The 17,353-nt window shown below is 43.0% G+C and overlaps 1 protein-coding gene across 1 annotated transcript; it reads right to left on the reverse strand.

Moving 5' to 3' along the window:
- Positions 1-1,142: 1,142 nt before the first annotated feature.
- On the reverse strand, positions 1,143-9,269 carry LOC136377441 (acyl-coenzyme A thioesterase 1-like). The gene is given in 4 exon segments (XM_066344231.1): positions 1,143-2,045; positions 2,048-2,621; positions 5,290-5,492; positions 8,542-9,269. Coding segments are annotated over 4 exon segments (1,392 nt in total). The 5' UTR covers positions 9,128-9,269; the 3' UTR covers positions 1,143-2,016.
- Between the last annotated feature and the right edge of the window lie 8,084 nt (positions 9,270-17,353).

Here is a 17,353-nt window from a genome sequence, read left to right on the forward strand (position 1 = left end):
TTTTCCTTTTGGAATACACCAGCCTTGTGTTTTCAGTTCAGCTCACCTTGGTGCCTACCCACAGACCCAGAAAGGGGCTTAGCCTGTCAGCTATTTCAGAGGGGAGAAGGCAGTCCGCTGGGCTTTTCTCCAGGTAGACCTAGTCGGGGTTTATAATGACCTGCCAGTTGCCAAGAGAAGCTGAAGGGAGGCTTTCCTCTTCCCCAGTGGACTGGCCACCCACAGCTTTAACCTAACCCTTTCCAGCAACGCTTTCCAGTTCCTCAGTTTTCTACCGTCTGCCCGAACCCACTGTGAACCCGCTTGGTCTCTACCACCAGCATTACACCTACAGTTCCCAGCTGCTTGTGCTGCAGAGAGCATGGATAGGCTTTAAGGGAGGTCTTGACGATACACCTGAAGAACACAACACAGTGTGTGAATGTGAACGAACGTACAGAAATGTGCATTCTACAGGGTGAATGAGAAGAGACAGAAATTTATGGACAAATGGCTCAGGCCTAATAAAATGAAGAACCACAAAGATAAGGGAAGCAGTATAACAAAAAGGAAGAAACAGGATTTGGGCATACTGAGCCCCAGCTCTACATCAACTATATAAAAAACTCCTCTGAGACTCAGTTTCCTCATCAGTAAAATGAAGAGTAACGAGCACACAGTAGCATACAAGAAAAACCACTGCCCAGTTTTTGAGTTTCAGGGGAAAAAAATCAAGAATTGCTTTATTAAAGAAAGTGAGGAAATAACAGCATAATAATAAAGCATTTTTACTTTAAATACATTAAGCTTTACAAAAAGTTTAATAAGCCTATTGTGAAACTATTTATATCAAGTGATATATTAAATCATCGCCTGCCCTGTGGTGGCACAGTGGATGAAGTGTCGACCTGGAATGCTAGGATCGCTCGTTTGAAACCTAGGCTTGTCTGGTCAAGGCACATATGGGAGTTGATCTGCTCCTCCCCACTTCTCTCCCTCTCTCTTTCTCATCTAAAAATAAATAAAATCTAAAATAAAATCTAAAATAAATAAACATTAAATCATCATTTATTTTCATATTAATCATTGTTAAAATCAATTATGTAACTCATCTAAAAAATATTTTGCCAGCTTTCAAAACAGCTAAATCATAAAGGCCCGTATGTGTAAAAAGAAACAACAAAATTTATTTGCACTAGGAAAATACTTATTCATCCAAGGAGAAGATATCAAAGAACGGAAATATATTTGCTATAAAAAAATGTTTTTCTTTAGATAGGTAGGGAGAGACAAGAACAACAAGGTGCTCCTGAATGTGCCCTGACTGAGGAATCGAACTGGCAACCTCCATGCTCCAGGACAACACTCCCACTGAGCTATCCAGCCAGTAATTAATTTTTTTATTTATTGATAGAGACAGAGAGAGGAAGGGAGAGAAACGAGAGGCGAAAGGGAAGCATTCATTGTTGTTCCACTCAGTCGTGCACTCATTGGTTGCTTCCTTTATCTGCCATGACTGGAGATCTTGGGGATTGAACCTGCAACCTTGTCGTTTTGGGTTGATGCTCTTAACCGACTGTGCTAACCAGCCAGGGCCTCTGTCATGCATTTTTTGGTTCTTCCTGTGAGTGCCCTGACTGGGATGAAACCTGCAACGTTGTGGTTTCAGGACGATGCTCTTAACCAACTGAGCTAATCGGCCAGAGCTAAAAATTTTTAATAGTTTTATGTACAAGTCACTGTGAATCAGTGTTACTCACTTTTCCTTTCTGAGCTAAAGCCTTGTGTGTTGTGAGAGACTAAAAAGGGTGCTTTTTCCATCTGTGGTGTTTTCTGCAGAATCCCTTTCATCCCAAATAACTGAAAAGGCATGTAGTTTATAAAAACTTTGAAAACTCATCGGTAAGTTCATTTTAACAGTGAATAGGGAAAACTCTTAAGTATTAAAAAGGAAAAAAACTATACATACACACTTAATTGTAACAGCTGTTCCCAGGATACATTAGCATCAGAGATGTCACACAATCAAATAAAAGGTTACAGTTTTGGTGTGATCATCCCCTTTTCCCACCCAAGTGTTTGTGGAAGAAAATCTGGAGCTGTTTCCAAGCATCCGCCTGGGCCATGGCATGAGCCCTGGCCTCCCCTCCCCAGATGACGGGACTGCCCGCCAAGGTGTGCAGGGAGGCTGGGCACATGGGAAAGTAGGGAGGCTCTATGTAGTGCCCCGCCCCTGGGTAACAGATGATCTGGGGCTTCTCCTTACCATGAGCCTGTAAGTGTTTAGAGGCCTCATTAGCATAGAATTCACTCTTCCAGTTATGGTCATCCTGACCTACAAGGAAAAGGAAGGTGCTCTCAGACCTTTCCACAGGAATTAAGCTCTTCTGGTCAGGGCCTTCCAAAGGGCTGTTCAGGGCATCCAAAATGTCTGCAAAGCCGTCTCTGGTCATCTTGATTCGCTTCCGGTTGATGCCGAGAGGGGGCAGGGTCTCGCCCTGATAGTGTAAGGCTGCTCCGACATTAGCTATGGAGCCGTTGATTATGACTGCGGCAGTGATGCCCTTCAGGAACGAGGCCATGGAGAGGCAGAGTTCACCTCCTTTGGAAATCCCAAGCAGCCCAACTCCTGGACCCTTTACCTGAGATAAGGACAGAGGAGAAAGAATGAGTCCATGACCAGTGTGGGGAGTAGTGCCTGGAGCTGGAAGTCAGCTACAACTGAGCCTGAATCTGTGCTTTATCATTTACCAAGGTTTGCAAACCTGGGCTCTTTATTCTTCCTTTCTATCTTCTTTCCCACAATTTCTCCATCACCATTGTTGGTGACTTCAGTAACCATGTGGATGATCTACTAAATACTTTGGCTTTTCAGTTCCTTGACCTCCATACCTCCGATGAGCTTTCTCTCCCATTGTCATAACCTAAACCAAGTTCATCTCCAAAATAGCTGCAAGCATTCTACTCACTGATCACCATCTGAAATACTTCCAGTGAAGCCATCTCAGCACCACCTGTTTCCATCTCTCTGCGACCTTGACTACCGCTTTTTTCACTATCAATACCTCTCTCATGCTCACCTCCCACCTCATCCAGCTTAGATTTCAAGCTCATTGTTATTATCACTCCCTTGCAAGCACTCTTAGCTAATACCTCTCCTTTAGTCATAATGACTGGTAAAGGGATAACCTTGGTGAAGCCCATCTATTCACTTCCTCTGGGCCTGCATTTGTGTAAGGGAACATTGCTGGAGAAAAAAACCACATATTTGTGCCAACAGATCTTTCATTTCATGACCACAAATTTCAAACTCCTGTACACATCCACACTGCCCATCAGTCCTGCCACACCTCCCTGTTCGCCTTTCACTTCTTCAAATGACGACTTCATACCTTCTACTTCCTCCGCTACTTTATTTATTCATTTTTAGAGAGGAGAAAGGGAGGGAGAGAGAGAAACAGAGAGAGAGAAGGGGGAGGAGCTGGAAGCATCAACTCCCATTATGTGCCTTGACCAGGCAAGCCCAGGGTTTCGAACCGGCGACCTCAGCATTTTTAGGTCGACGCTTTATCCACTGCGCCACCACAAGTCAGGCCCTTCTACTTCCTCAAGCCTCCTGAGCCCCTCGCAATTCCCTTCACTTCTAGCTCTTCGACTTCATGGAGAAAACAGAAGCTACCCAGTAGGAACTCTTCCTTACTTCCCCTGCCAAATCTACTTAGTTCCAAATGAACTCAAGCTCTGTCTTCCTTCCTGCTTCCCAAAGAAGTACCTCTGTTTTTATCCAAGGCCACCCCTCTGCGTGGGTTGGGATCCGATCTGCTCTCACTCCCTAGACTTTGCTCCCACAACTTCCTTCTTTCTCCTTCATAACTTTTTCTCTCCTGGCTCATGTCCATCCGTGTACTTCATGCTCTGGTACCTCTTAGCATTTTAGTGACAATTCCTTGGCCCACATCCACTCTGCCACAGTTTTCTACTCTCTTTCACAGCAAAATTTGTGGGAAAAGTTGTCTGTGGTTGCTCTCTGTCTTGTATTCCATTCTCTACTCAGCCTCATCCAGGGTAACCTGGGTTTGCACTATTCTATTTACTGATTTTAGAGGGAGGCGGAGGGGGTGGGGAGGAACGGGAAGCATCAACTCATGGTACTAGTTGCTTCTTGTATGTGCCTTGACGAGGCAGGCCCGGAGTTTTGAATTGGCGACCCCAGCATTCTAGGTTGAAACTTTATCCACTGCACCACCACAGCTCATGGTTTGCACTCTTCTGAAAGGATAGCTCTTGTCATAGTTGCCAAAATCCTGTATTATAAATGGCCATTTGCTTGATGTTTCAACAGCAGTCCTTTTTTTTCCTATGGCTTCTACAATAACACCGTTGACTGGTTTCAAACATTGAGTCCTCATAAAAGAAGTAGGAATTAAATGATATTATTATCCCACTTTTTCAGAGAAAACAGAAACTAGTCCCAGAGCTGGTATTTGGAAAAATCAAAACTCAAATTTAACTTTTCTCTAACCAAATCTTATTCTGATTACACTATACCCTATCATTTTTCTAAGGGGTCCTATGCTTCCATCTACCATGAGCTCTAACTGAATTAAAAAATGATCTTCTGGTCCTGTGATATCCTGAGCCTAGAACCCTCAAAACATTTCCTGTTACCCAGGTTCTTTGCCGTCAAGTTCTTCCTTTACAACTTAATACTGTGCAGCCTGACCGGTGGCGGTGCAGCGGAAAATGCGTTGACCTGGAAAGCCGAGGTCGCCACTTCAAAATCCTGGGCTTGCCCAGTGAAGGCACATTCGAGAAGCAACTACTTCAAGTTGATGCTTCCCACTCCTCCCCTGCTTTCTCTTTCTCCTCACTCTAAAATCAATATATAAAATCTTAAGAAACAACAAAAACCCCTTAGTATTATACTATGCTCTTAGAGGGGGCACAAGGAAGAGAGGGTTGTGAAACACAAACATTAAACTGGGACCAGCTGGAGGCAATGATTTCTTTCCCCTTTCCCTCTACTTCCTGTGTCAAACCCAGGGTTCTAAAATGTGTTGGGCTCATTATGAAATATTATAAAAACTACAATTTAAAACTCCAAAATGCCAACTAAAAGAACCTCTTTACTAGCAAGAAATATAGTAATATATATCTGCATAGAAACTGTCCATGAGAAGTGACTAAAAAAGGTACTGCATTGGGGGTAGGGCGGGGCTGTCACGAATTGGTCCAGTTCTTGAAAACCAAGAACATTTATGAAGAGGAGACCTGAGACATAATGGTCACAAAACGTAGAGAAATTCCAACCTGAGGGTGATGAAGCAGGTAGTTCACAGCTTCTTCAAAGTACTCTAGGTGGAGGTTCTTCAAGCCCTTGGGGAGGTCGTCATAGTTATAGTAAGCCAGAGCCATCACAGCAAACCCCTTCCCAGCTAGCAGACTAGCTCGGTATTCCAGAAGGCCACCTCCAGCACCAAAAATGTCCACAATCCCAGGAAAGGGCCCAGGTTCTTTGGAAAAAACAAAACAGAAAACTAAACTATTCTCGAAAGTCCTTACAGGGATGTCAAAAGCCATTTGCTCCCTACTTGGTAATGTCAAAGTTTTCTACTGACAATCAGAAATACTGAAAGACCTTTGGCCTTCAAAGGTCCAGGCAATGGCATAGACTAAATCACATTCCTCTCTACACCCAGAGCCTACAGCCCCACAGATGTTAGAAAGATTGTTACTTTTGTGGTTAAAAATAATTTACAGAAAAAAATTTTACAGACAATGACAACAGCAAAATCATTGCTATCTCCGCCCCCTAGCAGTGCCACACGCTAGGGAGGGGGCAGAGCCATTGGAACCCTATACACTGCAGGTGTGAATGCTAACAGATACAGTCACATTGGAAAACAGTTGGGCTATTTCGGCTAAAATTAAACATACATTTACCATGTGATCCAGTGATCTCACTCTCAGGTATATTTACCCAAGAGAAATGTAAACTTTGCCTGACATGTGGTGGCACAGTGGACGGGGTGTCAACCTGGAATGCTGAGGTCCCCAAATCGAGACCCCAGGCTTGCCCGGTCAAGGCACATACAAGAAGCAGCTACAAGTTGATGCTTCCCACTCCTCCACACACACCCCCTTCTCTCTCTCTCCGCTTTCTAAAAAACCAATCAATAAAATCTTATTTAAAAAAAGAAATGTAAACTTGTGTTCACACAAAAACTTGTATACAAGTGTTTGTAGTGACTTTATTCATAATCTTCAAAGACTTGAAACCCAATGTCCTTCGAGTGGTGAATGAATAAACAACCTGTGATACACGCATATAATGGGGTACTACTAAGAAACAAGGACGAGCTACTGATACTTGGGGCAACACTAATGTATTATGCTAGACAAAAGGCTGCATCCTCTGTATGATTCTATTTACTGGATATTTTCACTATTTACATTAAAACTTTGTATTTAACATGCAAAATTAAAGAATAATACCTCCTGGTCACATGTACCAAGAGCAGGATGATACAGTCAACTTTCTAAGTAAATCATTGTTTCCAGGAGTAGATATGAATGAGTCCATTCCTTTTAGCAGTGTGAATTCCTAGTCCTCTACATAATTGTTAATAACTGGCAATAGACTTCTAAATCGTGGCAAATTTTAAGGGCATGAACTATGTAGTTTTGTGTTTGCCTGGTTCCTGATAGGAATTATTTATTAGTCAATTGATTTTTTTTAAATTTTATTTGATTAATTTTAGAGAAAGAGAAAGGGAGAAAGAGAGAGTGAGAAACACTGATTTATTGTCCCACTGATATATATTCATTGGTTGATTCTTGTATGTGCCCTGACTAGGGACTGAACCCGCGACCCTGGCATATCTGGATAATGGTCTAACCAGCTGAACTACCTGGTCAGCAGGGCCAATTGCTTTCTTTTTTTTTTTTTTTACAGAGACAGAGAGAGAGTCAGAGTGAGGGATAGACAGGGACAGACAGACAGGAACGGAGAGATGAGAAGCATCAATCATTAGTTTTTTGTTGCGCATTGCGACACCTTAGTTGTTCATTGATTGCCTTCTCATATGTGCCTTGACCATGGGCCTTTAGCACTGAGTAACCCCTTTTTGAGCCAGCGACCTTGGGTCCAAGCTGGTGAGCTTTGCTCAAACCAGATGAGCTCATGCTCAAGCTGGGCGACCTCCGGGTCTCGAACCTGGGTCTTCCGCATCCCAGTCCAACGCTCTATCCACTGCGCCACCGCCTGGTCAGGCCAATTGCTTTCTTTGTAATGGAGAAATTATCCAATAATTACAGAAGATTTTCCGTTAATAGTAAGAGGCCTTCCTCCTTCATGCTAATTTTTCTTTTTTTTATAGAGAGAGAGAAAGGAGAGAGATGAGAAGCATCAACTCATAGTTGCATCACTTTTTCTTTTTTTAGCCAAAGAGAGAGAGACAGAAAGGGAGAGGGATAAGAAGCATCAACTCATAGTTACATCACTTAGTTTAGTTGTTCACCGACTGCTTCTTACACATGCCTTGATTGGCTCCGGTCCAACCAGTGACCCCTTGCTCAAGCCACTGACCTTGGACTTCAAGCCAGTGACCTAGCACTCAAGTTGGTGACCTTGGGGTTTGAACTGATGCTCTATACACTGTGCAAACACGGGTCAGGTGCAGTGGAAAATATATTAACCTTCTTAAACTTAATAAATTTTGGAAATTATAAACAGTTATAAAATTGAGAAAACTTTTGGGAAATTAAAATTTTGAAACTTCCTATAAATAGTTTTCTCAAAATTATAACTGCTGCCTGAACTGTATTGGCCAAAAGAGCCTGAACCAGGAATGCTGAGGTCCCTGGTTCCAACCCCAGACTTGACTAGTGAAGAAGCAATCAATAACTAAAGTGAAGCAACTATGATCTCGCTCCCTCTCTCTCTCAAATCAGTAATATTAAATCTTTTAGAAACGAAGAAAAATTTTAAATTTGGATATCTTCAGTGAAATAGGCCAGGCAGAGAAAAAAAATATCATATGATCTCCCTTATATGTGGAGTGTAATGAACACAGTGAACTGAGGAATGGAAGAGAGGCAGAGATGAGGTTACTGGAAGCAGAGGGCCAGTTGTCAGAGGGAAGAAGGGATGAGAGGACGGGATCAGAGAAGGTGAAGAGATTAGTGTTAATTATATACACATAACACATAGACACAGATAACAGGACAGCAAATCCCAGAGGGAAGCCGCGAGGGAGTTAGGGGAAGGGGGGCAAAGTGGGTGTAATGGGGGACACGTGGTTGAGGGTGAGGGTGTTATATTGAGTGAGACACTTGAATCCATGTTAACAAAAGTAATTAAAATTAATTGTTAAAAACTGGCTATCTTCTCTAATTGACCTCTCAGTTTTGGAGGCAGGGCCACTTCTCCAGTCCCCTGACATTCCATTCCTGTCTCGACCCTTTAAGGCCCCACCGCCCTCCCAAGCTTTGGGAAATACTTCCATCCCCTTGTAAAAGTGAAGGTAAAAAAGCGGGAAGAAATTGAAAAGGGTCACTCACCTGGGGGCAGAAAGAGCGTGGCTCGCACCCGTCCCGTGCGCACTGGCTCCCGCCGCACCCCGGGGGCAAGAAAGTGGCGCTCGTGCACCGCCTGGCACAGCAGCCGCCCGCCCTCGCCCTCGTGGCCGTCGAGCACCTGCAGCTCCACGACGAAGGGCGTCTGCACGTCCCGCTTCACCAGCCGCAGTAAGGGCTTCTCAGGTTCCAGGGCCCAGAGGAACCCCATGGGCTCAATCCCCACGTAGCTGCCGCCCAGCGCGGGCGCGCGCGTCAAGTCCAGTTCGCCACCGGCGTCGGCGCGGTAGCGCGCGTGGGTCTGGAAGAGCGCGCCCTTTTCGTCGCGCAGGGACGAGCGCAGCGTGACCGGCTGCTCCGAGGTCAGACCACGCACGACGATGCGAACCGGCACGTCCCAGCAGCAGTGGCCCGCGGGATCCAGCGACATCGTTGCTGCCATCCGGCCAGGAACCCAAGAAACCAGGCCACCAGACCTCAACTTTGGAGGCTTCCGCAGACACACCCAACTCCTCGGGTTCCAGAGGCCGAGTCCAAACGCTCGCAGGAGAGGGGAAGATGAAGCCATCATTTTGTGACTTGATTTCAGACCTCTGATCAATTCCACTGGAATGTGAAGGAAGGTAGAACCGGTTAGAGATCTTAGCGGCAGGCTGCAGTCTGCAGGCTGGGCGCCTAGTGGGGCAGAGCAGTCTGCTAAATCCAGCTTGTAAACTCAGCCTTGCCAGTCAGTAGCCAATCACGTGAACTTGCTCAAAGCCTCCAAGTTGAAAAACGTCCACTCTGAGAAAGAATTTCCCTGTTCTGCTTCTCCAAAGCTCTTTGGCCTGTGCAGTGGGCTGGACCAGGGTTAATGTCAGGAGATGGCTGCGGAGGCCCCACATCTTAGGGCCTGGCATATCGACCTCAGCTTCATTCTTTATAGGCATAAAAACAGCCAAATGAGGGAACATTATTTTCTTATATATTAGGCTCTCATGTTATTTCATTTAAGCAAATAGTATCCCCTCATCCTGGACTTTTCACCTTTTCCTACTTTTTCATAAATTATGTGTGCCACCCTGTGGTGGGTTTTTTGTGTGTATTTTTTTTTTTCTTCATCAAACTTCAATTCAGGCCTCTTCCAAGACCTTGTACTTGATTTTACATTCATAACTTTATATTCTTTTTATTAGAGAAATCTGCAAATTGTATAAACTTTAAGCTCCCTGCTGACCTCAAATTGTTAACCTAAATTGTCAGGAGGCAAAAATCATACAGAAAAATGTTTATTAGGGATTAAAGAAGTTGAAAATCTGTGCACACTGATTCGGGTAACAACTCAAAGTGTATGCCAGAGAAGAAAAATGAGGGGTTTTTAAAAGGCAAAAGGGAAGGTTTACATAAAGAATTTAAATTGGTGCTGGCGACAGAAAGCTAACCGTGGCTAAACATAATTCATCACTAAAGCTATTGCTAAGTAAAAAGTTCCTCTCTTTGAGGAGCTGCATGTGTTCTTAAAGCATCCTAGAATATTTATAGTTCTGCCCAGTTCAAAAGTTCATGTTCTCTCTGGTAAGGCTGTACATAACACCCATCTTCTTAATGGCCTCTTGGCTCCATCTTAAAGCTCCTTAACAAAAGTGACTCCATTTTATTTCACACTTGACAAAATAGAAAGCCAGATAGTTCTCTAGCAAAATGGGTTTATTTGGAAAGAACAAAAACTTGCAATTTGGGACATGCAGTACAAAGATCCAGAGAAACAAAAGAGAGAAATGCTCTTTTATGGACCCGGGAAGGGGAGAGTATGCTGCTTAAGGTCTCCATTTCTGTGGAGTACACAGTGAAGATTACTCTACCAGAACATGGTTAATTGTGATAGAAGCAATTAGTACTTTATAATACTGAGGTTTATTTCCTTTTATCAGCTGTGGATCAAATAGGCAGGAGCCAGGTGCATTGGGTGTCCTGTGCCTGTCTCAAGGGTGAGAATTTATGAGTTCCAAAGGCGGTGAATCTGAGATTTGGAAGGACCAAGGGCAATGCTTTTGGCCAAGGTATTTGAAGTGTCTCAAAAATTTTTGCCAATTCAGTCTTAATTAGTGCATTTAACTAAACCTGAGATTGAGGCATAGACTTGTCAAAGCACCTGACTGCTAAACGGGTTTTCCGATAACTGTGAAGTTCAAGAAGGGATTCTCAAGTAGGGATAATCTTTTCCAAAAGCAATTTAGCCACAGAAGACATCCCCCTTCTCTGTTTCTCTCTTCCCTTCCTCCCTCCTTCAGCCATGGCTCGACTAGCTCCAGCAAGATGGCCTTGGTCACTGAGGCTGGCTCCATGGCCTCTGCCTCAGGTGCTAAAAATGGCTCCAGTTGCAATGGGGCAATAGCCCCAGATGGGCAGAGCATCGCCCCATAGTGGCCTTGCCAGGTGGACCCTAGTTGGAGTGTATGCGGGAGTCTGTCTCTCTGCCTCCTTGCTTCTCACTTCAGAAAAAAAAATTTTTAATTATATGTCCCAGTTTAATTCCAACTAATTTTTAGTAGAACATAAAATAATATTGTACCTTATACTCAGTAATATCTTAAATTCAATTTATTATATTTAAAACTTTAAAGATGAGAAAAGGAAGACGTTCTTTGAATTATTGCTAGAATTCATTAAAAAAAAAAAGAACCCTAGCCCTGGCCGGTTGGCTCGGTAGTGGAGCGTCGGCCTGGCATGCGGAAGTCCCGGGTTCGATTCCCGGCCAGGGCACACAGGAGAAGCGCCCATCTGCTTCTCCATCCCTCCCCCTCTCCTTCCTCTCTGTCTCTCTCTTCCCCTCCCACAGCCGAGACTCCATTGGAGCAAAGATGGCCCGGGCGCTGGGGGTGGCTCCTTGCCCTCTGACCTTGGCGTTGGAGTGGCTCTGTTCGCAACATAGCGACGCCCCGGAGGGGCAGAGCATCGCCCCCTGGTGGGCAGAGCGTTACCCCTGGTGGGCGTGCCGGGTGGATCCCGGTCGGGCGCATGCGGGAGTCTGTCTGTCTCTCCCCGTTTCCAGCTTCAGAAAAATACAAAAACAAAAAAAAAAGAACCCTAAACAAAAACAAAAAAAGTTTTAAAGGTATAAAGCCTTATATCTAGAAAGTAAAGACATACTAATAAATCACCCTTGGGTTAAAAAATTATAAATTAAAGTAAAATAATAAAAGACAAATTTCAACGTTTAAGAAATACATATAACACTTAAAAGGAAACTTACAGCTTCAAATACATTTATTTGAAAATATCAGAGAACAAGAGACAGAAAACAAATAAGCTAAGCATTCAAGATACAGAAAAAGTGCATCACTGCAAACCCAAATAAGGCACAGGAAATAAAAAGGAAGACATCAGTGAGAAACAGTGGTGTAGTGAGGGGTGAGTAATAAAACTGAAAGTTCTTAGATCTCTGGTAAGCCTGACCGATCAAAAAGGAGAGTTGTATAAGTTAAAAATATACACTGAATAAGGGGAAATAACAGAAACCAAAGAGATTTAAAAAATAAAATATTAGCCTGACCAGGCGGTGGCGCAGTGGATAGAGCGTCGGACTACAATGCCGAGGACCCAGGTTTGAGACCCCGAGGTTGCCAGCTTGAGCGCGGGCTCATCTGGTTTGAGCAAAAAGTTCACTAGCTTGGACCCAAGGTCGCTGGCTCAAGCAAGGGGTTACTCGGTCTGCTGAAGGCCCGCGGTCAAGGCACATATGAGAAAGCAATCAATGAACAACTAAGGTGTTGCAATGTGCAACGAGAAACTAATGTTTGATGCTTTTCATTTCTCCGTTCCTGTCTGTCTGTCCCTGTCTATCCCTCTCTCTGACTCTCTCTCTGTCTCTGTAATTAAAAAAAATAAAATAAGTAAATAAAAATAAATAAAAAATAAAATACAAGCAAATATATGCTAGCAAGTTTGAAAAACTAGACAAAGTATATATTTCTAAAACAAAAAAGAAAAAAGAAAAGTTCCAGAACTGTCACAAAAATCAGAAAATTTGAGCAGACCAATAACTGCTTGAAACATTAAAAAAAATAAATAAAAGAGATTTACCCTCATCCTCCTTCCCTAAAGCTCTAAGCCTAATTTTACGATTGAGTTCTACCAAGCTTTCAAGGAACAGATATTTTCTGTTATACAAGTTGTTTCAGAATCCAGAAAAAGAGGGAAAGCTGCCAACTTATTTTATGAGGCTAGAATAAGGATGCTATAACGAGATAAAAAGCCCTCTTTATTTCTCAACACAGACTTAAATAGCCTAGATATGACATTAGGTCTCCAAAGCAATGATATATAATGAACATGATCAAGAAATGCTTAGCCCAGGAGTATAAAGATTGTTTAACAACAGAAAAAAATGTATAAATGCAAATCATTTATTATTCAATTAAAGGGGGGAAATCACATCTATTTCAATAAGTGCAGAAAAAGCACTTGATAAAGTTCTACATTTGATATTAAAAGATCTCAAGTAAGAGTTATAGAGAAAATCTTTACTTGATAAAAGCTACATACCAAAAAGCTACAATAAACACCATACTTTGTGGAGAAATTCATCCATTTCAGCAAATAGTCATCGAGTATCTAGTATGTACCCAACATTCTTCTACATGCTTAGGATACATCAATGAACAAGATAAAGACCCCTGCCTTCATAGAGCGATTGGCAGGAGACAAATGGTAAGTAATATAATTAAAAATGAATGCAGTATATTAGAAGGTGACAATTACTAAAGAAAAAAGAAATGCTGAGCTTGGTAAAGGATATCAGGATGTAAAGTATATGTGTGTGGAGGTGTTTATTTTAAATCAGCGGTTCTCAACCTGTGGGTCGAGACAGTGTTTTGGTCGTTCGACCCCCACCGGGGTCGCAACCCACAGGTTGAGAACCGCTGTTTTAAATAAGGTGGTCAAGGTGAGCCAAATTGGGAAGGTAACATGAAAAGTATTGTCTTTAAGATACCAAACATGCCCTGACTAGATATCTGGTTGGTTGGAACATAGTGCTGTGGAGTGGAGGTTGCCAGTTGGATTCTCCATTCAGGGTACAATACAGGAGCAGCTCGATGTTCCTGCCTCACTCAAGACAAACAAACAAACAAATATCCCAAACACATCAAGGATGTCTACTATTTAACATGGTACAAGAAATCTTTATAAATGTTATAATAAAAAGAAACAAACTGGAATGGTTAAAAGGAGGAAATAAACTCACTATGTGCAGATGATCATCTATGTAAAATGCAATAGAATAAACTCACAAATATTAGAACAAATGTAGCTCAGCAAGTGAAGAACACCATTGGCAAAGTAAAGAGAAAAATTGGGAGACATTTTCAATGTAAAACCAACAAATATCCAGATATATAAGGAACTCCTAAATTCAGAAACAAAAGAAATATGGAAAAGTTGGCAAAAAACATAAACAGGAAATTCACAGTAACTGGAATCCAGGTGACTAACAAGAATATCATGAGGTATGTGAACTCATTAAGAATAGGAGAAATGGGCCCTGGCCAGTTAGCTCAGCGCTAGAGCGTTAGCCCAGCGTGTGGAAGTCCCAGGTTCGATTCCCGGTCAGGGCACACAGGAGAAGCACCTATCTGCTTCTCCACCCTTCCCCCTCTCCTTCCTCTCTGTCTCTCTCTTCCTCTCCCGCAGCCAGGGCTTCACTGGAGCAAAGTTGGCCTGGGCGCTGAAGATGGCTCCATGGCCTCAGCCTCAGGCGCTAGAAGTGTTGCTGGAACAACACCCCAGATGGGCAGAACATAGTCCCCTGATGGACATGCTGGGTGGATCCCAGTTGGGCGCATGCGGGAGTCTGTCAGACTGCCTCCCTGCTTCTAACATCGGAAAAATACCAAAAAATATATAAATAAATAAGAGTAATGGCCGGAACAGGTGGTGGCGCAGTAGATAAGCGTCGGAATGGGACTCGGTGGACCCAGGTTTGTAAACCTGCAGGTCTCCAGCTTGAGCCATGGGCTCATCAGCCTGAGGTTGGGGTCTCTGGCTTGAGAGTGGGATCATAGACAAGACCTCATGGTCACGGCCTTAAGCCCAAGGTCACTGGCTTGAGCCAAAGGGGTCACTCTCTCTCGTGTAGCCCCCCAGTCAAGGCTTATATGAGAAAGCCATCAATAAACAACTAAGATGCCACAGTGAAGAATTGATGCTTCTCATCTATCTCCCTTCCTGCCTATCTATCTGTCCCTCTCTGTCAAAAAAAAAAAAAAAAGAATCAGAGAAATGAAGAATAAAACAATGATATGCTAATATACATCCTCAGATTAGCAAAAGTCAGAAAGTTGATGACAACATGGAGAATGCATTACTGCAGGAAGTAAAAACTAGTAAAGACATTCTGGAAAGCAGTCTGAATTAAGTATTCATAGACCCTATGACTAAAATCCCACTCCTGGATATAGTCCCCAGAGAAATCCTTGCACGGGTCCACAAAAAAGGCACAGGTAAGGGCGTTCAAGTTGGAAGCAATCTAGCTGTCTATAAATTGCTTTATAAGGTCATTAGTTCCCCTATAGAGAGTGGGAATCAAAAACTGAAATGCTGAAAGAACCAATGAACATCATTAATGGATAAAGCTGGCCATGTAAAGGGCCTCTACTTGGCTCCAGAAAATTGTTGACAGATGGAACCTGGGACAGGAATTACCCTAATATCATGTATCTTCAAATATGAGAACTCCTTAATGGAAGTAACATTTTTATTTTATGTATCATTAAAAAAAGATGCTGCCGCCTGACCAGTATTATTAGATTCTTTACTGCTCATCACTCATGGTTTTGATTAATTTCTAGTTCGTTGTTGATCACAGCAGGAAGAAGGAAACCAGTGAGCTAGTGTTGTCAACCATTGTTGGTAAAAGCTCATGTACTCTCTAAATATTTCTTGTATAAATGAGAATTTTTAGCTTAAGTAGTATTTTGCTCTTATTGAAAACAGGACTGCCGCCAGACCGGTGATGGCACAGTTGGTAGAGCATTGACCTGGGACGCTGTCATCCCAGTTTTGAAACCCTGAGGTTGCCGGATTGAGCGCAGGCTCACAGGCTTGAGTGTGAGTTCACAGACTTGATCTCATGGTCACTGGCTTGAAGCCCAAGGTCCCTGGCTTGAGCAATAGGTTTCTGGCCGGGCTATACCTACCCCCTCAAGGCAGTATGAGGAGCAATCAACGAACAACTAGGAGTTGATGCTTTTCATCTCTCTCCCTTCTCTCAAAAAAAATGCTACCAAGCCTGACCTGTGGTGGCACAGTGGATAAAGCATCGACCTGGAAATGCTGAGGCTGCTAGTTCGAAACCCTGGGCTTGCCTGGTCAAGGCACATATGGGAGTTGATGCTTCCAGCTCGTCCTCCCTTCTCTCTCTCTGTGTCTCTCTCTCCCTCTCTCTCTCTCCTCTCTAAAAATGAATAAATACAATAAAAAAAATGCTACCGATTATATGACAATAATACAAAAATGTAAAAAAAAAAGGGTCTGATGGTGAAATATAGTATATCTGATTTTTGGGAGGCTAGAAATCTCAGTTTTGTTGTGAAATATGATCATTTTTAAGACACTGAAAGCTAATTGTTTAAAAATTAAAGCAGTACATGGACGTGTATTCTGGAGGGCCCCAGAACTAACAGCAGCCTTAGCTGGCTTCATCTGATTACTGATTCTGATTCTTTATTAGATTTTCAATAATTCTCATGATTCATGTTTTCAGGGTTTAGAACTGACTGTTTTGTCACCTGACTATAAACCTTGGTTCCAGAACTTTTTACTTTCCTTGCAGTGGTTTAGCTAAATGCCTGGGAATAAAGTAAGGAAAGGGGGGCAGAGGGACTACTTTAAAAAGAATGGTATTTAATCTTGTGGTTGAGGGCAGGCAGGACTTCCTTATCATTTCAGTTTCTGGGACTCAATTTCTGTCTACTTATACAGCACTGGAATCACAAAAGGAAGACAACTAAGTATACTTATTCTTCATAAATATCTCCATCTGGCAGGACAATCACATCCTTTGCTAAATAGCTTTGATTGGGTCTGAAACTAACCAGCAACATCCCTTTTCAAACTATTAGTTGTAACTGCCAAGAACTTAAACAAGTGTTCACTTTAAGTAGGAGTGAAGGAGTATCACTAGCTAAAGTCATTACTTCATAAAAGTTTTGACTGGGTGGACCGATAATAGATTTAAAATCTAATCTAAGGCATGTCTCAAAGTGTGGGGAGGCATCCTCCAATTTTAGAATAACTTGAGGCACATTGTCGAAAGGCACAATCCTGAACTCCACAATCATAATCTGCACCCCAACAGGCTCATAGTATTTCGACTTAGGCAGACTAAAATCATACTTATGCATACTGAAATTGAGAAAAAGTACCCTAATATGGTCTATCATAATGGGTTTTACCTAATAACTGCACTCAGTCATTCAGGGCAACCTGGGCACATCACAGGTTTCAAATACTGCCATGGTGTGACACACATTCCTCTAGTAACCAGCTCCCCCATTCCATCTCTCCAAAGAAGAAATTACTTCTATGTAAAAAGAGTTATTCACCCACTCCCTTCCATCACTTTCCCCACTCCAATCCGCTCTTTCTCCTGCTCTTTGCCCTCCTTTTTCTTTGCCAGAGTCCCTCCACATTAACCCGATTTCTAATCCTCCATAAATCGCCCTCTCCCCAGACCCCCGGTGCCAGCGCTTCTCTTTCGCCGCAGGCCTGACTCCACAGAATCCGCGACCCGCTCCCTCCCGCTGTTCAAGGACACCCT

This window comes from Saccopteryx leptura, chromosome 6, assembly GCF_036850995.1.
Source record: "Saccopteryx leptura isolate mSacLep1 chromosome 6, mSacLep1_pri_phased_curated, whole genome shotgun sequence".
Lineage (NCBI taxonomy): Eukaryota > Metazoa > Chordata > Mammalia > Chiroptera > Emballonuridae > Saccopteryx > Saccopteryx leptura.